This window comes from Pseudopodoces humilis, chromosome 1 (assembly GCF_049639895.1).
Source record: "Pseudopodoces humilis isolate 2021_Gansu_Grassland_sample_001 chromosome 1, ASM4963989v1, whole genome shotgun sequence".
Classification (NCBI taxonomy): domain Eukaryota; kingdom Metazoa; phylum Chordata; class Aves; order Passeriformes; family Paridae; genus Pseudopodoces; species Pseudopodoces humilis.
In genome coordinates this window covers 52,488,142-52,514,224 of record NC_142200.1, presented here as the reverse complement: position 1 = coordinate 52,514,224, position 26,083 = coordinate 52,488,142, and the positions used below count along the sequence as shown (strand labels likewise).

Here is a 26,083-nt window from a genome sequence, read left to right as displayed (position 1 = left end):
CCTTTTCGTTCTGCTTCTATCTTGTCTTTTTTAGATGCTGAGGTTTTAAAAGGAGCTGTCCTTCCCTGTTTTGGCACAGCAGGGTCCTCATCTCAGCTGAAGGTTCTTTGGTGCAACACTGATCACTACAAGCAGGAGTCATGCCTGAGAGAACAGTATCTTGTTTATCTCAAAAAGTAGAATAACATGGTTTTAAAGCAGTGACACACTCGAAAGACTGTACAAAAGACACTAAGTCAATGCTATGGCACTTTCTCCATCCATACACTAGAGAAGCCAGTGAATAAAAACATCTTCGAGGATCATACTTGCTACCTTTCTTGCTTGGCCTTATCTCTATTTCTTTTATTACACAGAAAGTGTACAACAGTTTATACAAACAGCAGTGGTTTGGGCACAAAGGTTATGATTGCTACAAGAAAAAAAAGAAGTATCTTCAGTTTACAGATGTCACCTACTTCTTGAGTAAAGAAGAGTGAGGCTTTTCTGAACTTACTCTTGCATTGTTGTGGCAGGTCATGTGTCTCTTCAAATTCTCGCTCTGAGCAACTGGGAGCAGATACTATCCTAAAAGTATTTCTTTTGAGATAAACAAATCAAGAATAATAAAGATCAGAAAGAGGAAAGATGGAGACTCATGCCCAAATTCCAATTTTTTCGTTTAAATCAAGGACTGACTGAGTGCACAGCCAGGCTGTGAATCCATCTTCAGCCAGTATAAATTACTGATTTGTATAGTCTGAGCCTCCAGGATAAACAGACAATTCTTAAACAATTCATATGTAGGCCAGTCTTCCAGGCTTTTCTGAAGCCATTACCTTGTCCTGAATCTACCTTCCACCACCTCAGCATATGTACACCTATAACACAGGCACTGTCAGCACTCAGATGGCATTGAGCAAAGTTATTTTACCCATTAACAACAGAAATAAATTTATCCTCAGAGGCATGGCTTGAAGGTGCTGCTTAGATGCTGGTTGTAGAGTAGGATTCTTCTTGGGTGCATTCATCATGAAAACTTTTCATTGTTAACTCCTCAGAACTCAAACAAAGCTTCCTCTATTCTTGCCCTTAAATCAGAAGGGAGTGACTTTCTTGTGAAGAAAGTAAGAAAGCTAAGAACGCAACAGGATAGAATTTTTTAAGAAAAATAATCAAACCCCATAATATGTGAAAGACATACTGCTCAGTCTGTTCTCCATTGCTAACAGATTGTTAATCCTGGCATGAGAGAGCATGGAGACAGACCTGTGGCTGTGAAGAACAGGGCAAGTGTCCCAACTTGCCAGCCACATACCAATACATCTGCTTAAATCCCTGGGAAATTGGCCATGGCTTTCAAAGAAAGTTTAAGGATTCAGCAGGCCAAACTACTGGGTAAGTTTCACAGGCAAATGATAGTGGGGTGATCAAAATAAATTACAGTGGAAAGGATTCAACTACAATACAGAGGAATTTTGTTTTGATATCAAACTCCAAGTCCTTGGGCTCCAGATACTGTCAAAGCCCTCCTGCTTGAAGCCCTCTTGGTTGAGAAATCAGCACAAGCACAGCCTTGGAAAAGATGGGTCTCAGAAAGCAGCAGCGTTATTACAGCTGTATCATAGTGTTGTGACATAGTCTCACAGGGAAAAGAGTGTCTTTTGGTGTTTGCAAGAGCCTGGAAGGGCTTGAAGGCTACACCATATTAGCAAGTAATGATCTTACTAGAAACTGAACATTTTGGTTATTCACTGCTGCCGAGGGCTGAGCAGAAATTAAGAAGGGCGTGAATATCCCTCTAGAAAGGTTTTGGAGCAGAGGTTGGGCAGCCTGAGGGGAGAAAACCTGGGAGAGGCCCAGCGTGGGGTGCACGCCTGGGTGGATCCATGTTGCTCCCTAATGAAGTGCTCCTGTTAAGAAAGCCAAGCCCCAGGATGAGAGATGTAGCCGGAACACACGCGTTCATAGAAAAGCTCACAGGGAGGACTGTGCCCACCCATAAGACCCAAACCAGACAGCAACAAAAAAAGGCCTAGCAAGGAACTTAATACCCATGCCTCCTGGCCTCTTCTGCTAAAAAGCAAAAGGTTATAAATATCAGAGAAGTGAATATCGCATTTAATCTGTATACAGGGTATTACTTTCTCCTCAGTAAATTTTAGGCTTTTCCACCACATTTACCCTGTAATGTCATACATTTTCACTTCTCTGTTTATCCAGACTGCAGTCTCTGATTTTTAAAGGCATTACTACAGCATAGAGCAAAGAAACATAACACTCATCTATACAGTTTATTTTATGGTAAAAGAAAACTGAGAGAGTATCAAGTCAAATGGGCCTGCTTGAGATTACAGCAAAACCAAACAGCAAAACATTAGACCAAAACTTCACCTCACCTCAGGACAAGTGCATGGGAATATCCCACATCATTTTTACATGAATAAAATGGTGTTGTTTTTTTTTATAACATTTATGTTTCCACTTAGCCACTGTACCTCTTCAGCTTCAACAGGGCACAGTCAAGTTCTTCAGTAGCTTTGCACTGATTTGGGGTTTAGGCTTCCTCTTTCAGCACTTTTAAGTCTGCAACAAAATGCATTTCTAGCTTGCCTCACACTGGCACTCCAAGACAAGGAGGCAGTCCTGCTCCCACTGCCAGAGACCACCAGAAGCAAAAGGTAAAAGGCCTTTTCAGCAGTAAAAATACACTCAGCCAGCCATGGACACAACTGGACTGCTTCTCTTCCCCTTGAAAAAGAAAAAAAAGAAAAAAAAACCAAACACAGAAAAAACCCAAAAAAACAAACCAGCCCACCTAATTAATTAGAAGCAATTAGCAGAAAGCATACACTGCCAATTCAACAATCAATTTTCACCACTTTTTATTTTCTGTGTTTTATTTGAGGGGTGATGCATGCATTTTGCCCTTTCAAAAAGTCTGCTTTTTTATTATGATTAAACACTGAAACATAGCATATTTACAGCTAAATTTATTGTCATATTCAGTCTGGAATTGGCCATTTGGCTGACTAAGTTGTACCACATGAAGGCACCGTGACATGTACTATTAAGAAATGAGAAATGGCAGATGGGCATTTCCAAAGAACCATCAGCTTTGCAAATGGCAATGCTACAACTGAATATCATCTACTAAAAATGGTTATCAAAGGTGAGGATCCAAGCTTAACATCCTCCCTGAACATGCTGGAGCATTTCCTCCCACTTTAGGAAGAAGTTTGCCATTTCCAGGAATACACTACTTCATTCAATAATTTTAATAACAGCATTGGCCAAGATATTTCTCTCACTTTGAACCTTCTTTTGCCCTGGTGTGCACAAACTACTGCTTTTCATTTGGCTCTGGATTGTCAGAACAAGCGGCCCATGCACACATACCCAAAACTACACCTAGACTGAAAATTATAGGACTTCTAAATGGAATTTAAATTAAATCAAATAGGAACAAAAATTTAATTTATTTTTTCTTTTAATATTTCCATATCAGAGTAAGTAGAATGTTGCTTGATATGAATGGTATTATATGATGCAGTAGTCTGCTATTTCAGGTCTGTGGAGAATCCTTTTCCAAGTCCTGTGACCCTCAAGTTGCTTCACAGGGCACCACACCACTACATTTCCTCTGGAGTCTCATTGGCTTCTTTTCTGCCTTTTTTTGACTGCCATTCATTGAGCTCCAGGTGGCTTCACATGGCAAGGCCACCATCTGGTAGTCATTGCCACCAAATTGTCCCTTTAGCAAGTGAAAAAGGATGTAGTACTTCATTGAAACAAACAAACAGGGAAGGTCTTGTACCCCAGTTAAATATAAATTTGAAAGGAGAAGCATTTAAAATGTGAAATCCTTGGCCCCTCTGTTTCCATAAGGACTGCCACAGTTCAAGAAGCAAAGGCAGTACCTGGCCAGCTGGAGATTAAACAGTTCTCCAACCAGACATTTTGAGGAGAACTACCCATTTTCTTGAGGTGAAAGGAAACAAGGAAGAAAACACAGTATTTCACCTACACAAAGTTTCGGATCAAAACTTAAAAGCCAGCCTTCTAGGCTTGAAGAAAAACCTAAAGAAGAAAGCACTCTTGTTCTAATCACTGATCATAAGGACAATGGAAGAACTAGGTTGTGACCAAAAGCTATCACTCTCAGCTGGCAACAGCGCTCTCAAATTCATTTTCAGTTTCACACTCTTCTGTAATTCTATTAAAGTTTTTAACCCTCAGGAGGAGACTTCCAAACAATGTAATACTATATTTAAAACAGCACTGCTGAATGCTACTGAATGTAATATATTTAGATGGCAAACTCTTATGGTTTATATCTATGGTTATATCTTCTTTCATGTACTTTTGCTGAGAATACTGTCTGTACTCCAAAAATTGCTTACCCTAAATAAAATATCCAAGAAATACAATGGAATATGATCTGTTACTATCTGTGTGCTGAGTAAGGGGCATTGCAAAAAAGCAATCTCTTACTTCCAAGGACTAAGACACAGTCAGGGTTGTCTGTGAGTGACACAGTAACCTTGAAAATTCATAAAATAAGAATGCAATTGATAAGAAAATTGCAGACATTTTAGTAAGGCCAGACCAGTTTCATGAAGCAGAGGAAAACAAAACTGGAACAGAGGGGGAGTGAGAATTCTCTGCTACATATTCAAGCTGAATTTTTAAATGAAATGTTTATCTGTACTTGAAAATCATGCAAATAATGACAGCAGCAATGTGGGAGATCTGTATTAATGTATAAATTAATTTTCAACTGTTTTCAATATTAATTACACTATATACTTAATAGAAGACATTTAAAACCTGTTTTTCTATTTTACATTGAGCCTCAATTATAATTCTGAGGAAGAAGGCTACCTTCAGCAGCAGATATACCAGTTACATATCAGTTTTGCTCACAATAAAGAAAATCACCTCAGGGTATTGTTGATTTGGCTCTGCCCTATTTTTGGTTATTCTTTAAAATTACCTTTTAAATATGCTTACTATCTAAGAGTAGCAAAAGTGTTTCTTAAAATACTTGCATACTGTGAAACGGAAGAATGGATTCAGCATTTCTGTAACATTAAAATATTTCTATACAAGTTGCACAGACATAGAAACATGTCACTCCCCCAAAAATAAGATGTCTAAAGAAGGCCAAGATATAAGGAAAGCAATGGAGTAATACTCCAGCAAAAGGAGAGTTAATACTTTAAACACCCACAACTCCTAATCTATTTTTTATCAATTATTCCAAGAGCTCAACAGAATCTACTTAAACACTGAGATGATAGAGTAGTACAGGTGGGTTACTAACTTTAAAAATGTACATTTATTATGCAGGGAACCAGCAACAAGAGCATCGTTTTTACAGAAAAGTAAGGCTGGAAGTGCTCTCATGAAGTCCATTCCCCTGCCCCAGGGCAAAATCAACTATACATTAACCATTCCTGACAGATATTTGTCTAACTTGTTCTTAAAAACCTTCAGTGACAGAGACTTTGCAACCTCCCCTAGGCAATCGACTGCAGTCCTTAACTATCCTTACCATTAGAAAGATTTTCCTAATGTCTAACCTCAATCTCTCCACTGCAGTAAGCTTGACTGTTACTTTGTGCTCTATCCCCAGCAGAACTGGAAAACAGTTTCTACTACTTTACTCTTTACATGAAATTTCCATATATTTTAAAATGGTTATCACATCTTCCCTCACTCTCCCAATTCCCTAAATGCATAATGGCCAACTAGGTCACATGCAACCTGCTGGAGCAATTTATCTGGTCTCCCATGTAGTTCCCTCAAGGAGCCTCCCTGTTCTGGCACTGCCACCAGAGACATCTCCACCCAAAATGCAGGCAGTTAAGCAAAACAAGATGCAGGGAGAGAAGCCAAACTGGATGGCAGCCTCTCAGACTGGCTTCCTGCAAAGAAAGGTCCTTCTACCCCAGAGAAGGGCAGATGAAGAGGGGAAGGGTTGATTCTAGGAAAGAGGGAGAGAGGCTGGCTCTTGCACAACCTGGGATTAGGTTGCATTTAGTTGTCTGGAAGTGGGAAAGGTCTGGAAACAAAGGTAAAGGAAAGCAGCGAAAAGCAGGAAATTCCCTATATGTACCTAGGAATACCTAGGAGGGTAGGGAATTTTGGAAGAGAAGTGAAATCAAATGTATAAATGGGGAGGGGATGGAGCCTCAATGCAGAGAGAGGGGATGTGGACACTGATGGAAGAAGAGGCAAAGAGAGGTTTGGACAGCATGAAACACAGGACAAGAAGTGCAGCAGAAATCCTGTGTGCCAGGCAATACAGCACAGAGGTGGGGACATCGGAGAAGCTCCACCAAGTTGTGTTTCTATGAGCATGAGGATCTCCTAACAGATTAACTCTGTTTCTCTGCTAAAGCAGGGCCTGTGGGAGTACCAGCCAAGCTGGAAAGCTGCTCCTCGGGAGTAACCTGGTCTCTCTGGATATGGCCCAAGGTCAAGCTTCCGTGCCAATGACTTTCAGACATAAGGCTGTGAGGGATTATGGAAAGATTTGAGGGTGCCATCACTTTCACAGGGAAAGGTGTGAGGGAGAAGATATGCAGCTATGACAGAATGGGATCAGGAGATGACAGGAAAAGTCAGTGCTAGACTGAAGGGCAGGGGCCCACTGCACCTCTTACTATTTATTCTGGTCTAGAAGAGACCAGAATAAAGTTGCTCTAGTAAGAGCAACCTCTTACTATTTATTCTGGTTTCCACAGTGCCAGAATTAATAATCCCTCCGGCAGTGCTGAGGGTCACAGGGCAGAAACGCCTCTGAGTCAGCCCAGGTCTGACAGAGCCTGTGCTGAGATGGAGTTAATAAAATCCTGATGAACCTAAGCTGACCTTGCAAGGTCAGAAGACTTCATACACTGATTCCTAATCCATCCTACAGTGTTCCCATTATCCTTTGATCATCCTGGATGTCCCTGTGCCATACACTCCCCAGTGATGGAGAGCAGACTTCAGAATCACACTGTTCTCCTAAACGAGCACTCAAAACACACACTAGTGAAGAAAGTGGCTGATGTTAGAAAAAGACCTTGGCTGTCCAGAATCCCCACCACTGTTATCTCAGAACTGGCATGGCACTGAGAATGGCCAATGCAGAAAGTTTAGAACTTTGTGTACAAGCGATAAGGTCCTCCTGACCATTGCACCAAAGCACTGCTGTGTCACGGCCACATCTTGTCATGAAGCTCAGTGTATCAGACATGCCCTGACACAAATCTGCACTGCTTCCGGGAACCTAGGAAAAAAATCTTCAGAAAGTTTGAGAGTTATCACTCTAGTCTGAAAAAGACCCTTTCTTTCAGTTCCCAAGGGTCACATTGTGTAGACCTCTGGCCATCTATTCTGCTCTTCTCTGGATGCTTCCAACAGGCCCACAGAGCACCGCTCAGAGCTGAAACAGTACACCAGCCACACAAATGCCAAGTAGAGTGGAAACATTATTTTGCAGGCAGACTCCTGTCCGTATATTCTCGCATCATATTCATGGCATGGTATTATTGATTCATAGCCATTTCCTGAACTCTTGCAACTGTCCATCTGCTTTCTGCAGACCTGGTGTCTCACCACTTATTCTACATTTTGATTTGCACAGCTGATTATTCCTGCCGAACTACAATTTAGAACTTGTCCTTGATGAACTGCATCATATTTATTTCAGACGAGTTCTCCAATATATCACATTAATTTTGAATTCTAATCCTGTGCTCAGAGGGTTTACATCCTCCCCCTGGTTGGTGTCATCTGGAAATTTTGCATGCAGATTCTATCATCTAAATCATTAATTAAAATATTGAATATTTTCTGGCAATCCAGGGCAGAATCCCACTTGACAGATCCTTCTGGTTTGACTGTGAATCACTAGTAGTTGTTCTGAGAAGAGCTTTTCAGCCAACTGTGTACCTACCTTGTAGCCCATTGTGTCACTTTGTTTATAAGAAGCTGAAAAGACTTCTAAAAATCCAAATATATTATTTCTCTACTTACAGGAAAATGAGGCTCCACTGACAAGGTACCTTCTGGGGGGGGAAAAAAATCCCTGCAAATTCATTTATCATATTATTATCTACAGGCTAATTATTAAAAAATTCAGTTGACTGTTTTGATTCAAACTTTTTTCCCCCAAGAATATAAGATAAACTAGCTACTCCAAAGGGAACAGGGAAGAACCCAGAAAATTTTATATGTAGGTGCAGTATTTTCTCTTTCATAGATTTTGTGAAGCTAAACTGTCCTCCAAATGTTCTCCAGTGTAGCCACTAATTGTTCAGAGACTGCTTCAGCTATTTCACCCAGTGTTGAAGAGATAATTTAATAAACTCCATCTTATTCTAAAACACCCATTATCCTATCTCATTAGCTCATAATCTTAGCTGTTCTTTTCCTGCTCTAGCTGGAATTCTTAACTTTCTCAAGGTCACAGTTCTTTTCCTGACACTTGACTACAGATAACCATTTTAGACAAAGAATGATACAAAAAATTACATTAACTATTCAATCATCTCTGCACCATCAGATCATGGACTTTTTAACTGACATTTTGTAATTCCCTGTCAACTAGTAGCCCAGAAACTCAGTCTTCCTCTTATTGCTACAGAGAATGTAGTATGTTTCTCTATTACCATGCCCTTTATTAGTTGTACCTTGTTCTGTGAACTGGCCTACTTGATTTGACCCTCACATTTTTCTCATCTTCTTTTACACTCATCTCCAGTAATAGATCGAGTTTCCACCTTCTGTATGAGTCCTCAATTATCAGATCATACAATTTTGTCTCTTCTTACCCTGTTTACTGGAATGCCTTTCATTTGGGGTTTTTATACCCTTTATTATGACTGGGAAAAAAAAAGTTATTTCCTTTGAAAATTGCCAGAATTTCTCACATTTGTATCCCAAGAAATGTTACCTATCAGTTCTATGAGCTCAGTGCAATCTACTTTCTTGCATACCATTGTTTTTATTCTCAAATTCTCTCTTCTCACCTTCTGAAGAACGACAGGCTCACTCTTTCCTGATTGCTCAAATTGCATTTTACCATCATAGGCTCAACCATCTCTTTTCTAATCAAGCCTAGGAGCACTTCCCCTCCACTGCTCTTTCTACATTCTATGATCCTGATCCTATTATACTCATGTGATCTACTGAACAGAGTATTTAGCCGGAAAAGTGAAAATATTCTAAACGTTTGCTAATGTTTGGTAATACATGATAAAATGACTGGGTGAGCCCATCTCTTGGGACAAGAGCCATCTGCAAAAAAGGGAATCTTAGGCATCAGTGCCAGTACAATGAGCATACAGACAGGACCAAAATATCTCCTAGCCATACCTGTAAACCTTTCCAGGTCACAGCAATTAGCAAAGTGGAAAAGAGATTTAGGAAATACTCTAACCATGGCTACACAGAGGCACTGTCCTCTCAGGCTTCTTTTGCCAGCACTCTGTTCAGCTGTAAGTTGAAATGATTACTCCAGTAGTTGCAATAGCTGCAATCACTTAGCATGTCTAGATTCAATGTTGACAGCACAGAGCCTTCAGATATCAAAGCTTTTTTGTACAAATTAACTCCCTTCTCATGTGGCCATGCCCCCTCTGCTGCTCGTAGATATTGTTCCCTCCTACAGCTACACTGGCACTCCAACAAAACAAAAGGAGCACTACAGCAAGGATCAGAGTGACCATATGCACCTGCCATTACATTTTTATTGCAACTCTTAAATTAGCCTAACACAGTCCAGTGGATTTCTCTGAGAAATACGTACCTACCTGATGTTTATTATTGCTGAGTACATCATATAAATCTAACAAGAAAAAAGAAAGATCTCCAAAAAGCAAATACAGGTATTAGTTTGATACAACTTGGAAGTTTTCTTCTCATACAAAGAAAATATAATTCAGCCTGTTTCTTTAACAAGTCTCCTGAACGTATGGTGCATGTTAATGTTTAATAATTCTTCAGTACAGCTGCCAAGTTTTGAATATGTTTATTAACATCTTTACTTAAGGGCAATTCCAAATGAATGTAAGAATTTCTTACAGGAGACCAAGCAACCTTCATGCCATTAAGTAAGTCTCCAGAATAAGTCTGAATCTGCTGGGTTGCCACCACAGTCTGACTGCTGTCCTGGGCTTCCAGGGACCTCTGTTTCATCTCTCTGAATTTTATGCAGCTCTGCTTGCCAGGTCTTTTACATCCAGGAGCAGTCATGAGGTTACCAGCTTTCCAACACAGCCCTGCCCAAGCACCCTGGTCACAGTGCCAACTTCTGGGAGCTAGGGGATAGCAGACAGAGTAGCAGAAAAGTGTAAAACTGGATAGAAAATAATACAGTAATGCAAGGGTGTTAGAAGTAATAGGGTTTCTAGCAAAGGACAGAGCCAGGTTAAGGAAGAGAGCAGATATCCTCACAGTTGGGAATTTTGGTGGAAAGCAGAAGAGTGACAAAAACTCCTAGGAAAGAGCTGAGGACTGGCAGAGGACAAACAGGACAAGAACAGCAGAGGGGAGTTTTAGGAGTGTGCTACTGGCTAGACAGAGGCAGGAGAGCCCTGCGGCTGTCCCAGACTTCACATCTCTCATCAGCACTGGAGCACATGTGGAGGAGAGCTTCCTGTTTCCTCTCCTCCAGGACACGACTCACCGACACGCACAGAAACCAGGCTGTAAATCAAAGCAAGGCAGCAGAGATAGTTCAGAGCTGCTCCACCACTCCAAACTGCTGTGCTGGTGCAGCTGGACACAGAATCACATCCTGCTGCAGCCAGAATTCCTTCTAAAGGCAAATATTTTATATTAGAAAAATAAATGTCTTGCACATCACTAGTTTACCCTGTGGTACTAATCCATTATCTACACCTACTAAAACAAGAGCAATATCTAGCTGATTTTCTATGCTTTTTTTTTTGCTGCATCTCAACTGGCTGGCAGACATGGAAACAAAGCAACAGGATCTGCTCGTCCTTTTTTCCTCCTCCCGCCTCACAAATCTGAAACCATCCCATACAGGGAAAGCACTATATGAACTCCAGCAGACTTTACACTAGAGGGAGCTTTTCTCAGAAAGTCACACCACCGTGGCATCCTTTTTCTCATTACATTATTTTCACTCCATCTACAGAGAAATACACCAGACTGAGGTGAAACAGTTACCATTTAAACTCTCCAGTTTAGCCAGTTCAAGCATTGCAGCAGGTCAGTGATGTGGAGGGGGGAGTACAAAGAGAGGGCACCTGGCAAGTTCTGCCCAGAGATGCACTCTGACAGACAAGATAAGGCTCAACACTTGACATGTTGCTGAGAAGCCTCCTGACATGAACCATATCCATCCTGCAGCCTCACCAAATTCCTGTGTTGAGCACACGAGCAACTTTACAGACTACATTTTATACTGACCCAAGAGACCACTCATGGTTAAGTTGTTAACGAGTATTTTAACGAGGAAAGCTGAGATAAACCTTCCCCAAGGCTCGTGGCCATCCCTTACTGAAGGCTGAAACATGGATAACTGTGTTCCTCACTGCTAATGCAAGTTATTCAAGGGAATTGTTTTAAAATACTATTTAAACTGAAAGTACTTCTAGATGCTAATGACAGTCAGGACCTACTCATTTTCTAAACTCCAGTAAATTGTCCCAAGAATATGAGCAGAACGAGAACAGAAATCCTTACCTGTGAAAGCATTTGTGGCCTGAAAACCAGCTTCCTGCATACTGCTCTTCCAGAGAAGCTTGAGATTCCCGTCTCAACCTGTCCTTACTGGAGACAACTGCTGAGCTTGCTGCTGTCAAGTCACTTCCATCTTAGCTCATCAGAGTCCATTTCTCTTTCCATTCCTGTATTTGGCACCATCCAGTTCCCACCTGTTCCCAAGTCTTTCGATGTGTAAGCAGAAGCGATTTGCACTGAACCTAAGCAGAAGTGTTGGACAGTCCCATCAACCAGCCAGCCAGAGGATTTGTGCCATGATGAATGTGAAAATGAAGCAAATCACCTGTCCAGACTTCCCTTCCCTTTTACAATTAAGTTCTAATCCTGTGTTCATCCAGCACCATTTTTTTCAGGTCTCGGCCAATGGTGATGCTCAATTGTCTCTCCTCTCTTGTGTTCCTCTCCCCTCAGGCACGCTCACTGAGAAATTAAAAAAGAAGAGATTATGTTTCCTGATGACCTGTAGCAACACTAAAATTAACAGACTCCAGGGAACAAAAACCCAAAATACATTATCAGGGATTGATTGTACACATTAAAGGAGATCTTCAGAAGGCAAATCTTGCGATTTTGCTGAGATGCAAAGTGTGACCACACAGCTCTTTGAAGTGCAAAGAGGAACAGTGCTGAGGGTGTCATATGCATCTCTGAGAACATGATATGATTTACATTTCAAAAGCCATATTTAGCAGAGATGGGGGCAGCAATACAATAACAAAATTGCAGTTAAAAGAGAAAAGGAAAAATACTCAAGGCTCTCAAGTCTGGTCTATTCAAAACCACAGTGAAATTATTAGCATTTCATATAGCTGCTTCCCTCCTTTTCTGGAGCAGGAAAAGAGCAAGCTGTGTGCCAACATTATATATGCCATTCTTACAGTCTTCTGTGGTTAAAAACCTGTGCATTTCTTCTTGTTGATTACCAAACTTTGTATGTCTTGCTGTCGATTATCTTTTAAAAATCTCAATTGTAACACAGATGACACAATTCAGATACCTTCAGACATTCAGTGAGGTTAAGAACAACCACAAGCTACACAGCAGAAAGATGGTTACATTTTTCTTGATACTGCTACTCCTATACTGCATGGATATTTGTATCTCATTGAAAACTACAGTTTGTTCCATGTCCAGCTTTTAAAAACTAGAATACAATTACTTTAATGGGGTGAAGGCGAACAGCAGACAGGCATGTGTTTAAGGAGAAGATTATTTTAGAAATCAAGGAAGAAAGAAAAGAGGACTTGGAGGAGAACCCACTCACTCCCCAGCCATCCTGTTCCCCATGTAATGATGCTTGGCTCACTATCTCCCAGCTCAGTGGCACAGGCAGGTTGAAAATATGATGATCTTATGACTTACTAATGGATTTTAGGTGATGAGTCTAGCCAGGGTTTGCAGTACTAGATTGGACCCAAGGTTCAATGGGCTGGAGCAGCCCATGTCAGAGTATGGCAATCCCAGCAGCCGCTGCTTTTCAGAACAGTGCAAGAGCCAGCTAAGAGAGCAAATGGAAATAACGCACTGCTCGCTCCCCAGCCCTGCTTCACCCTTCACCCTGACCTGCAAGGTCTAGAGATGAGCTCATATCTGAAGCACAAGTCTGAATACCCCAGAGATGCAAAGATTCTCATGCCCCTTCAGGTACAGTCAGCCAGGCCTTGAGGGCTTCATTTGGGACCCACGTTGGGTGAGGGACAAAAAGGATCTCTGCTCAAGTGTGCCACTGAAACCAAGTGAGCCTGACACCTGATGAATGTAATTTCCCTTGCAACACAGTGAATGAAAGCTAGCTGCTAGCAAAGATGAATCTTAATGGTATTGCTTTTTTCCCCCTGATTTTGTTATGCCTCTATTACTGAAAAACACATGTTTTTGTCTCAACACACAGCACAGGAATGACTGATTAGTTACTTGTATTCAAATCTAGTCATTTGCATTCAGATCAAATAAGGTTACAGAAAAAATTTAAAATGTTTTCCCCATTTCTTACCCAAACATCTCAACCTAATAGAGAAGAAAGTGGAAATTAAAAGGAAGAAAGAAAAAAAAAATTATGTGTAGTATCTTTTATCAGAAAACACTGCATAAAAAAATTTAGAATAGTGTTTAAAAAGCCATTATTCCTGAATATTATATAGGTCCTTGAGATACTTTTTCAACCCTTTGAAGTGTTCTATGCAACTAATAACAATTTCATATGAGGCTATTTTATTCTAAAATATATACAGCTAAGCAAGTATAATATACATACACAGCAGCATACAGTTCTTTTGGGTCTTAACATTGTGCTAATTATTCTATAATGACTATAGGTGGATGCTGCACTCATTTCCCAAGATTTTTCTCCAGAGGCCTGAGTTTCCTCTATATTTATAACAGGAGGTCCACATTTGCATTTACATTTTCAGTCTTAAAACTTTTGATTTTGGTTTATAAATCCAAAATTTTGATGCTTCTGTTTTCGATATTTTCATTTCATATCTTAGAGATGCTCAAGAGATGTGCAGTAATATGTTAGCATCCAGGGAAATTCTCCTATTTTTATTTCTATATATTAGATATAACAAACTCCTAATTCTTAAAAGAATGAAGTATTTTCACTTTACTGAAAATTAATATTTTATTAAAATAATAATTATTCTCCACATTTTCAACAGTTCTGCTGAACTAGTTAAGAACCCAGTAGTGCTGAAGAAATGCGACAACACAGGCACTTTCAGTAACCACTGCTTCTTCAGATAGAAAGATGTCATTTTAACAACATTACAAGACACTGAAACATTCAGAGAGTTAATTCAGACCTTAATATTTAAAGGATAGTGCACTGCATCAGGTTTAAGTTCTTCCTTAAGGACTCATACAAAAGTAGATGCTGGTATCTCTTGATTGCTCTAAGTGAGTGTTTTCTGTCACTGCAAAAATGTTCTCCCATGCCAGATAATCGACTCAGAGGTGGCTGGCAGGAGGGAAGGAACTGGAGCAGGCTCTGGGGGCAAGCCTGTGCAGTGCTCAGCACTTACTGGGCCTTGTCACAATTCAAAACCAAGTTCAGTACTTATAAAATGCTTCTCCCTTACAGCTGCCTAGGCTATTTGATGATCCTTTTCATTAGCAGACTTTAATCAGTCACATTTGTATGATTTCAGGTTTCTCAGATTACAAATGCATCCAGGTAAAGATGATAAAGCAGCCCAATAATATCACAGCAAATAACTAACACTTCCTTTATAAATTCCACTTAAAACAGCATGTAGATCTACAACCTTTCTATTGTATTTCACATCCAGAGATTTTCCACTAAAGCTGAGCTTATGTTTAAAGGAAGGAGGTTTGTGTTTGTTTCCCAACACACTGGCATGTTTGCATGCATGGAAAGGGTCAGGACCTCTGCTGACACACTGCAGTATGCCTCAGCCAATTCCAGTGAAGCCATGTGTTTATCCTTTTGTACCAGCATGGTGCAGAAATGCTGAAACAACCTGCTTAAGCGCCCAAAAAGTGAAAATACATATCAAAAAAAAGAAAAAGAGAGAATAAGCAATACTGATAGAATTATAATAGGGTGTGATCTTTGATGTATTTTTTTTCACAGCCTGCAGAGATCCCAATGGGAACTGATTAGATGGCAAGAGAAAATATGGACTAGAAAGACTAAAGATTTTCTCTTTGCTCCATCTGTTGTCTCCTTTCCAATAGCAACAAGAACTCCACTTCCACTACTGCTTTCATTCATCCAGTGCAGTGCTATGAGTCTCAGAAGCAAACCACAGCAAGTCATTGTGCTGTATAAATATGTAGCTGTGCTATAAGGATTTTTGGCTGCTATGCATTTACATAGTGGAGTATCTAGAAGAAAAATCAAATCCATTTGTTTTCATCCTCTTCACTTTTTTCAGATTTGGTCCTGAGAAAGACACCACCATCTGAACCTCAGATGAATTGCAAACAGAAAGTATTTTAACTATTTAACGCCTTATGTGACTTACACGTTCTCACGGTATATTTAGCTAGTAAACCTGTTATTTCCCTTTTCTAAACATTCAAAGATGCAAAAGGGTCATAGGTAAAAAAGGAATCTGAGGGAGAAAAGTAAGCAAAGAAAATAATTAAATCTGCATTAGAATCTACATTTTATGAAGTATTATGCAGCCAGGACAAGACTGAAGGAACTTGCTCTGAAAGAAGAAGTGAAATACTACTTTTTCCAAGACTGATATTTCTGTAACATCTTGAAAAACTCAAAAAGCACTGGCTGACATGTAAATGCTGGAAATTGCTTTTTTTTGTTTGGAGAGGGGATTTTTTCCATTTCCTTTCACTATATAAAGTCTACTTCTCTGGCCCATGCTTTGGATCCCACACGGGCTTTAGGAACTCACTCAATGTGTTGCCAGAAGAGCTACAGCCATGGGAAGCATTTCCTGTGATAGCCCTCAGCATCCTTTGGAATGCTAAAGAACAGCATTTCACTAAGGTGTATAACACATCTCCCAACAGGAATATCTGTACAGGAAGCCCACGCATTCACATTTTTAAGAAAGTTACTGAGCAGCTTGTGAGCTGTGCTTTAAATTAAATTAATCAAGGAAGGACTCATGCTTGGATTTCTTGCTTTCAGGTGAACGAGTGTAAAAGGGCGGAGAGCTGGAGCTCCCCTGCCCTGCTCCCACTGCGGTCCCTGCAGAAGGCGGGTGCCGAGAGGAGCAGAGCCCAGCGGGAGCGCGGATGCTGCCAGCACCGACCCGCTCCATGGATGAAAGGAGGACAGGAGCACGGCGGGCTGAGCTGGCAGCATGACTCCAGCTCAACGGGAGATTCGAGCACATCTCCAAGGAAAAAAATCTTCTGACTGAAACCCACACAAGTACTAACTATCCACACACTTAAACACTTTGCTGAAGTAAGGCCTATACTTCCCATAGGTTAAGGCAGCATAGACTTGGATATTTCTCCAAGAAGTTTCTGGCTAGAAAAACACTTCCAACATTTTGTTCTTATTGAACTGGGTTTGTCAAAATATCTTTTAAGGTTTGCTAAAGCCACTGAAAATTAAGCTCTTGTACACACATATAGTTCACCTCTCCAGCTCCTTTTGTATTTACAAAGTTTTCCAGGCTGTGGTTTTGCTTCTCATAGAGATTCTAAACTAATTATACCTAATCTTTTCCAGTGGTAAGCCCTGCATTTTACTGTGTGATCCTATTTTATTTTATTTTATTTTATTTTATTTTATTTTATTTTATTCTATTTTATTTTCTTCTATCTATAATTTGTCCTCCTTCCAAGACAGCATTGCACCAGTGCTAAGTAATACTGCTTCTTGAGAAATAGTGTGCTCTATAACTCAAAGACCACTTAAAAAACTCAAGGCGACTTTCACAGGAGACCATACACAAATCAAGCAGAAAAGCAGAAGTTCAAAATATGTTTATCTAAGCACAACTTTCTCTCACATGCGTACACACATATAATTTGCTTTTACCTTCAATCTTCAATATTTGCATAGGTCAGTTGTGACTTTTTAAACAGCTGCTGTATTTTACTTTCTTGCTGCATTTCAGTGACATACAAAGTGAGTTTGCAGGTTAAGTTATGTTATCCACATTTATATTCCTACAGATGTTATCAGATTCTCTTAAACTGGTCAAGGAATTGTGTCCAAGCTTCCTCTTACTTCGTTTTTGTTACAGCACTCCCTAAATTGGGGCAAATGGAGGACAAGCAAAGCAAGGTGGTCTTTCTTTATCAGCTGAGGCAGGAAACAGGTCTTGAGAAGAGGGCGTATGGCCAAACCCCAGCAGTGTTTCTTCTAGCCTGTTTAGAAAATAAAGCAAAATATATCCCAAGCACCAGCACACATTGTAAAAAACATTGCAGACAAGATCCTGTTATAAAGGAAAAGGATGACTGTTTCAGTACAGACACTTCTCCTCCTCTTCCTCCTCCTGTTTATTTCTTTCTGGAGTGAAGCAACAAACTGAAGCAATGGTAAAAAATTTGTCTGGTAGCTTCATGCTGAAGTAAATAGCCTCTGGTAACCATACAGAAAGTAGTATTTTCCAGAATGACAGAATATCTCAAGTTGGAAGAAGAGTTATTGAGTCCAATTCCAGGCCGTGCACAGCACCATCCCCAAGAGTCAAATCATGTGTCTGAGAGCATTGTCCAAACAGTTCTTGAACTCAGTCTGCCTTGGTGCTGTGACCACTTCCTTGGGAAGCCCTTTCTATAGGAAGAAATCCTATAAATAACTGATAATGCAAACAAACATGTCATATTCCCTTCCATTCATCTTGTTAAGTGAAATAATTGAATCCTCTATTTTTCTATCTCTGCAAACTAAGGAGCCATACATTTTTTCCATAGCTGTGCTGACAGAATGCAGTCAGTGGAAAACTCTACTAAGATCTCCATGGCAAGCTACTGGATTTGGATGAGATAGTTATTGGGAGAAATTGTACAAAGTGTGTTAAGCGGTGCAAGCAAGAAGATTGCATTGTTTATTTTTGGAACCTAATAAAACTATAATTACCAGACTCTGTCATGAGAAATCATTACTCATGCTTCTCTATGAACCTGACCAGTCAAAGAAAAACCTGACCTCTGAATTTCATTTGCCAAAATAACAAAAAGGTAGTAAGAGCAGAATCCAATCCCAATATTTTTCCAGAGGAATAAAAGGTCACTATTTGAATTTGCAAAAGGCTGGTAAGAGCAAAAATTACACTGAGCAGAATGAGAAAAAGATGATGAATTTTTGACTGGTGTTTTTGTGACTTTTTGAGAAATGAGCAGTAGACAGAAACCATGTGAATTCTGCATATCTCAAGACTTTGAGTATCCAACATCCAGCTACAATCCAAAGGGCATTTAGCAACCCTGCATACCACTGGAAAAACTGTTTTTTCTATTCACAGCTGCAGACTACCCTGACAAGCAGCAGTAGGGTAGGGAAGTTACTCATTTAACCCTGGCTTGCCACAATGGATTGTGAGCAGAGAGGGGACACCTTAGGAGAACACAACAGGGCCACTGCTGATCTGCTGTCAGACCATCATCAATGTGGAGCCAAGCATAAGACGAGACACATTTCTCTCCTTCTCCACACCCACAGAAACCCATTGCTGCTTCAACAAAATCTTTCTTCTGGTTCCCTTTCACCTCATCCTGAGAACCCACCACACAGACACACTCACTATATGTTGTTTACAAGCTCTCCTTTTGCCAAGTTCCTGTTTTTTCATCAGCCAACACAAGTTCCCCACACTCTTTATTTAGGCCTTTAGGTGTAGCAGGAGCACATGGTTATTTGCCATCTCCATGCACTTCTGTTGCATAATAAAAGCAAATGGGCAGTGCTTCTTTTCTCAAACAAATTACAATTATGTCAGACATGCCCATCATCCCCAGAAGATCCAGTGTCAGGCTTCCCCTCTCCACTGACAGCATTTCCTGGGCAAGGGCATCACATCCACCAAAAAAAAAGGTGCACAGATGATAGCAGCTTCTCCCACTGCATTGATTAGAGCAGCCAAAACTCCTATTACACACAATGAAGATACAGACACACATACCTACTTGGCTCAAAATAGTCAGACTTGTGTGGATCTAGCCAAGCTGCACTTTCGAAAGGCAGAAATACCTGCACGTTGTTCTGCAAAGGAAATGTAGAAGACAGTATCTCTGATGTGAAAATCTCAAACATCTTATAGACACAGAATGGCAGGGTCCTCCCACAGTATGGGGAACTATGGAAGTAAAAATATATGGGAATCTAAAACTTCAGGGGTTAGTAAGAGTTATCCAAAGTAATTCCAATTTCTGTCAAAACACAGAGTACAATTGAAAAAGCACACCACTATGCTCATTTTGACAAATGCAGAAGAGAACAGGTCTAACTGTAATCAAAGATCTGATCCTGAAGAGACACTCAGGGGTGAGGAAGCTGCTGGAGAATGAAACTACTGTCTGGGAGTATGAAACTACTACCTGCACAGCACCAGGGTTTGCTACACATGACTCTGGAAAGCGAGTGTGCTCAGCCAGTCTCAAGAAGGACATTGCAACCTGTGCACCTGGGCCATGACCAAAGAAAATACCCTTCTGCTCAGCAGTCAAACATGAGTTATACAACACAATTAGCATAAACTGACACCATATTATTTGAAGATATACTGATAAGAATGTCCTGACTTTCTGGAATGCTGTAACAGTGCAATTAACATCCATCTGCTGTGAGCAACAGGGCAAGGAAAGTAAGAGGAAAGTCCACTAGTATTTTATGCACATTACTACACAAAGCTAGTTCTAGCTTCCTCTGAATCAAGCCATGCCACAAAACTTCATTTGGTTTATTGTCTCAGGAGCCAACATCATCTGCATGCTGCATGAAGAAATGCAAATGGAACATTATCCAGATGAGAAAAACCCAGTTTGAAGAAAATGTTGACAGCACTGAGCACATCAGCTACAGGGTGTTCCCAGCACTACTTGGAGCAGCGCAGGAGACACAGGGATTCTGCAATGTAACTGCAGTCTGTGCAGTGCAGTCTCATGTGTATGCCTCTCCCAGCCTAAAGAAGGCATGCAACTATTTCTGACTGCACAGATCCACTTTACTTCTAGTACCGTAGAAAACTTAAAAAGATGTATGACTGCATCAAGAAGGGACCCTTGTTAAAACAAATACCTAAAACTTCCCCTATAGAACAGCACCAGATTTTAGATGACTGAAAAACCCTGAGGTTTCCTGATGCATTCTCTACCAGCTTTTTCACACTAAACTACAACCATCTACACGAAAAAGAGTTTTAAATTCCCGTTTGCCTCCATTAAGACCAAGTCTCCGTTTTGACCAGTATCCAACAAAACTGTTATGTTTAAATCACATCTCCATCATTATATTATGGCTGAGCTCTGAACTTAATGGAACAATCCAGAGATCCAAACCATTGCATCAACATGGGACTCCTGCTGCTCTGCTTTCCAGAGCATCCACTAGAATGTCATCCTCTGAATGACACTAGATAACAACGAGATTAATGTGTATCAGAAGCCATACCCAAGCAAAACTTTCTCCTGCGACCACGGTGATTTTGCCCATGCCAGACTAAGGAAAACTAACTCTGCCTTATTACTTAATAATCCAGACAACACTGAAGAAAGTGCTCCTTCAGCATTTTAAAGGTCTGTACTTTTGAGCCCCACAGTCAATGGGGCATAAGTAATTGCCTCAGCAAGTCTTAGCTACACCTAACAACACAATTTTACTCCACCTTTCAACACATAAATGAGAAAGGGAACAAAATAATGGGTTAGCATTTCTTGTATTTTTCTTGGACTTGGTACATTGGACTTCCCATTTCTGGGGATGCTATCTGATCTCTCTGGGCTTCAGATCCAGCCACTAAAGTACATATAACTTCTACCTGTGGATTAAGGAGCTATAAAAAGCTTATGGAACAGAAGTGTTACTGGTAAAACAGACAGAAAATGCTAAAGCACAGCTTTGACTAATTTGATTTTGTTCTCAAGAGAGTGTATTATTCTGCCAAAATCCAAACCAACTCCATTAGCACTGTAGAATCATGCCAAAGAAACATTTTAAACTAAGTCAGAGTCAATGATTCTTTATTTCCAGGTAATACCAACCATACATACTCTGCTTTAAGTCTGGCCTTCTTCAAAAAATCTATTGGAAAACTACTCACAAAACTCACAAAAACTCACATGAAAAGCACATCTGGGAAGCAGTATCCTGAGGTAATCAGCTAAATCTCATGTCCTAGAAAACCACACAGTTCATTCACTCCAATTTCCCATTACTCTACATACAAAAAGCAAAGAGGTTTTTCTCCTGTGCTTGATGGACAGCTTTTTACATAAACAAACTGCATAAAGGCAAGGGAAGAAATGCTGTTACCAGTTAAATCTGTGAAATTCCCAAGAAGTTCTTGCTTAGCACAAATATAAGAGAATCTCAAATCACTCACTTCAGCTTTAATTCACGAAGCATTCCTAATCCTAACTGGCAAACATTAAGAACACCACATTTGTGTTTCTATAATCTAGTGCCCTATCTATTTTCTACCAACGTTTTTTTTTTAATAATAGATGTATTTTGACATGCCCTTGTTGTATTTGAATATCATTCTTGCTATGCTTACATACAGTGTCTGGATGCAACTGAGGCCTGTAACTGCATGGAATTGAAAAAGTGTGTTACTAACACAACACTGGCAGCACCTTCTTTAGTAACAGGGAGGTTGATCAAACAACTCAAAAATTGGTATTCTTATGAAGGAAAATTGGGCTGGTTTGTTTTTCTCAAGCAAACATCTCATTCAACTGTTCTCTTCTCGTATTATTCATGCATACCATACCTTAGCCTTGTTTGTGTTTTACAATAGCCCTTAAAGGACAACCCCTCAACTTTTATTTTCAAATGTCCATGAGATTAGATGTGTTCAAGCCTACCTGTCAGTCCTCTCCCCCACCACCACAACCCTCTGCAATAAAGACAGATTCCTATAGGAAGGGCCTGCACAATCGTAATTTATAAATAATTACGAACTGTAATTAAAGCTTCACAGCCACAAACAGAAACACTGCAATCTCATATTAGAAGAAAATAATGTTCTCTGCAGATGAACAATCATTATCTTCCTTGTTCAGTCATGGAGCTGCAGCTTTGTATTTCCCAGCTGTTAACCTATCATCAGTCTTACCATAAAAACAAAGAATACTTTTTGCCTTTCCACCCCACCAACCCCCCCTTTAAAACACATGGAAAATGTAATGAGAGTCTGACTTTGTGCCTTTGATAATTAAACTTCCAATATCATGGAATTTGTTCTAACAGGAGCATCTGCTTGCTGCATTGCAGCCCTACAGCTAAGAAAGCATTGGACATATTAATAAAATACAATAAAGAACTGAACATCTGGGTGGAAAAGATTCACAGAAAGGGAGAAGCTTGTTTTCCTCTCAAAATATTCAGGAGACAGCCAAGCTCATCCAAATAAAATGTAGTTTTCTGTTGAGGAAGCAGCTGGAATCAATGATGCTGATTATTCTTATTGCACTATATCCTGCTGTAAGAAACAAACCTATTTAGAGGAAACAGAGGGGAAAGCAGGAAAATCCCTCCTGTAATAACGTACCACATAGTTAAAAGCTCCTGATAGTGCAACCCATTCCCATGCCCAAGGAACAGGCAGATGGGTATACATAAGTTCTTCCTGCTAACAGCGCTGGCAGAAAAGGGCTTCGTATCAACACTTGAAATACTGAAAAGAGAAAACAGGACAAAAATAAAACAAGAAACACTAAGATCCCAGAAGAGTTAAATAGCTAGAATTTTGGATCAACAATTTGAGCATCTTATATAACACAGTTCATCATATGGTACCCAGTCACTCATGCATCAAGAGCAGAAACTGGGTTAACTACAAAATTTCTCAGAAACAAATTGAAACCTTGATTTTAAAACACTTCTAAATGTGCCAGATACTTCAGTACACTGTTCAAAGTTAATTACCATCAAACTAAATATCTGTGCCTCGCATTCTTTTTAAATGCAAAATCTGTGGGGCTGTAAGCAGATCCTGCAAATGGCACTCACTTTCTGTAAGGCTACGCAGTATTTCTTCACACCCCTGAGCTAAGGGAACATGAAGGTGTCAAAAAACCTTTCTGAAAGAGGACGGTCATCCCAGAACCCACAGGTAAACTGGAATCTTCCATTTGGCAACGATGCACAGACTTGACTGCATTGCCCCACCTCCAGCTGAAAGGGACACACCCCATGCCCTGGGAACCACTGCCTGCCCTCCTATCTTCTGGGACAGCAGAAAAACATTAAGGGCTACTGTTACTGAGGGGAAAACCCATGGGGAACTGCATCCGGTCTGTCTTCCTATGGCAAATGGAAGAATTACTTTTCTGAGTCCCATTTCTTGGAAGGAGTAGGTTGCTACCCAGTACATGCATAAGCTAGCAAGACTGATCCTTATTTATCTAGACATTTTTCTGTCTCTTCTTATCTCTTTTATCTTAAGACTCTTTTTCTTGTGTTTGTTGGTGTTCTTTGTTCTCAAACAAAATGCAAGAAAAAGCAACCAAAACAACGTGCAATATCTGTTCCCTACCATGATGACAGAATTGAGACCAAACCGAGCAACCCCAGTATGTTAATTCAGTACACATTATGGATTGGTAATGGGCCATTTTTAGTCACACATATCTTCACAATTTTAAAAGTCAAAGGTGTTGTTACTGTTTGTATCACGTTATACATCAAAATACGTCGATGTAAACCCTATTTTCTATCTGTTGGGACTTCATGACATTACTGAAGCTCCACATTTATCTTAGAGTTCAGAAAAGGCTCTGGGCTTTTTTATGGAAACCATACAGAGCTCACAAAGAAAAAAAAATCAAATATGCATTTGCAGAGAGAGCTATGTGGATTTTTAACAAATAACCAAACCAAATTTACATTGCAGCCAGAAGCAAACATCAAAAACTCCAGTTCAGAGGGGTAGTTTTTTAGTAACACAATCACTTGAGGAAACTATTAAAATAGCACAAACTTAAAAGCAGCATTGGCAAAAACTGAATGTAGTTCAGTTCCAGTTTCTAGCTCAATACCTTTTTTGCACACATATGCTTTGCCTTCCATACTCAGCTGCATAAGATAAAACACCAAGCTGCACTTATAACAAGTCTGAACTGACAATGCCAAATTTTAACTGAAACAAATGAGAGAAGCTGGGCAACACATAAGCATTTTATAGGGAAGTGAGCAGCAGTCACAGCTGGGATAAACCTCCCCCCCTACAAGTAAGAAAGGGATCTAGTTTCCTCCTTTCATTTTAATCCTTCCTTAGGAAAAAAAAAAAAAAAAAGATAAATCTGCTAAATTAAAAAAGCATAAATCACTGCAAATGAACAGTCTGACAAGTGGTGACATCAGGAAAAAAAGTTATTTTCTCCCTCTCAATGAATGAAAATACATTCCTTCTCCCCATTCAAAAGAGCTTTCTTGCAGCCTTTTTATATGTCAGCAACTTGCAACAACCTCTTGTCATTGTACGTGCTACGTAAAATTTCTCTGAAAATTGTTGGTGTATTTGTGTACACACTTACAGTGTGTGTAATAGTCTTTGTACAAAGCTCTGGATGCAAACCGTGCCTGCAGTAAATGCTGTATTAGAGCACTTCATGGCATCACTGCAGATGTTTTTCTGCTTAAAGAGAAGACTAATTTACACTAAAAGAAAAAATCACCTCACAAGAATATGAGCCAGTCCTCCTCCAGGTGGTTTTGCTGCAATTACTAAAGCAATTTTGTCATGAAAGTGAATGGAACAGAGGCAAAGGAGACCCACAAAAATATCAGGAATTAAACACACAGCATTCAAATTGACATCTATTAGCAATACCTCAAATCTAAATTATAAAATCCAGACTCTTCTCTGTTATTCCAGTTAGATGGATAAAAAATTCTCTACTTCACTGCTACACCTGCTCCTTAGGAAAGCATGCCCATGGATGTTACGGCTGGGTGGGGACAGCACAAGGTGGCTCTCAGCCATAGCACTGTCAAAAACTGTTTGCTTATACTTGGTTTTGGAAAAGCAAAAAAGATCATCTGAGATGAAGGAGGGTAAATCTGTCTCTATTTCCAACTGGTTCTTGACTCCTTGGATGAGTTCATCAGTAAAACATCACTGCTTATAATAGTCATGCAGTCCACAGAGAACTACAATTATGGATGCCACTAAAAAGTCACAGCCCTGAATTATTTTTCAGATGTATTATGCAGATGTAAGTAAATGTATTTATTTCTGCAACCAGCTGAATCATAGAAGTAAACTTCCAGCTTTGTTTCCTGACTGAATTTTTTAACTTCAAATCTCACAAACAATCTATGCAGCGCATCATAATACAGCTGCACATGAAAGCACTTCTATAATGACAGTGAAACCATAAAATGTAACTGTTGCACCTATTGCCCTTGGGAATGCTGAAGATACTGGGCAAATGCCCTCTGCTCACATCATTAAAACAAACAATGCCACTGTCATGAAATCATTCACTGTGCAGAAACTTTATAAGCTCTTCTATTATCTTTTACAGCTTAATTTGAGCACTAAGAATCACTAGAGTGCTTTGCAGCACATTAATAAGAGACACTTGCTTTATAAAGTTTATCATTATTACTGTACTGTTTATGTCAGCTCATTACACTCAAAGTTGGAGGTTTTACTTTAAAAAATTTTCCTCAGCCCAAGACTTGACTTTTTCAGTGAATGATAAGGGCAGTGGTGGTTCCTGAGATCTCTTT

At 39.9% G+C, this 26,083-nt stretch overlaps 1 protein-coding gene across 2 annotated transcripts in view; it reads right to left on the bottom strand.

The window, feature by feature from the left end:
• The window catches only part of LDLRAD4 (low density lipoprotein receptor class A domain containing 4), a 272,964-nt gene that overhangs the window by 159,935 nt on the left and 86,946 nt on the right, over positions 1-26,083 (bottom strand). For both annotated transcript variants that reach the window (XM_014255081.2, XM_005517283.3), the window contains exon 3: positions 11,692-12,150. In XM_014255081.2, the coding sequence (XP_014110556.1) occupies positions 11,692-11,731 (40 nt within the window). In that variant the 5' untranslated portion in view covers positions 11,732-12,150. The remainder of the gene's footprint in view (positions 1-11,691; positions 12,151-26,083) is intronic.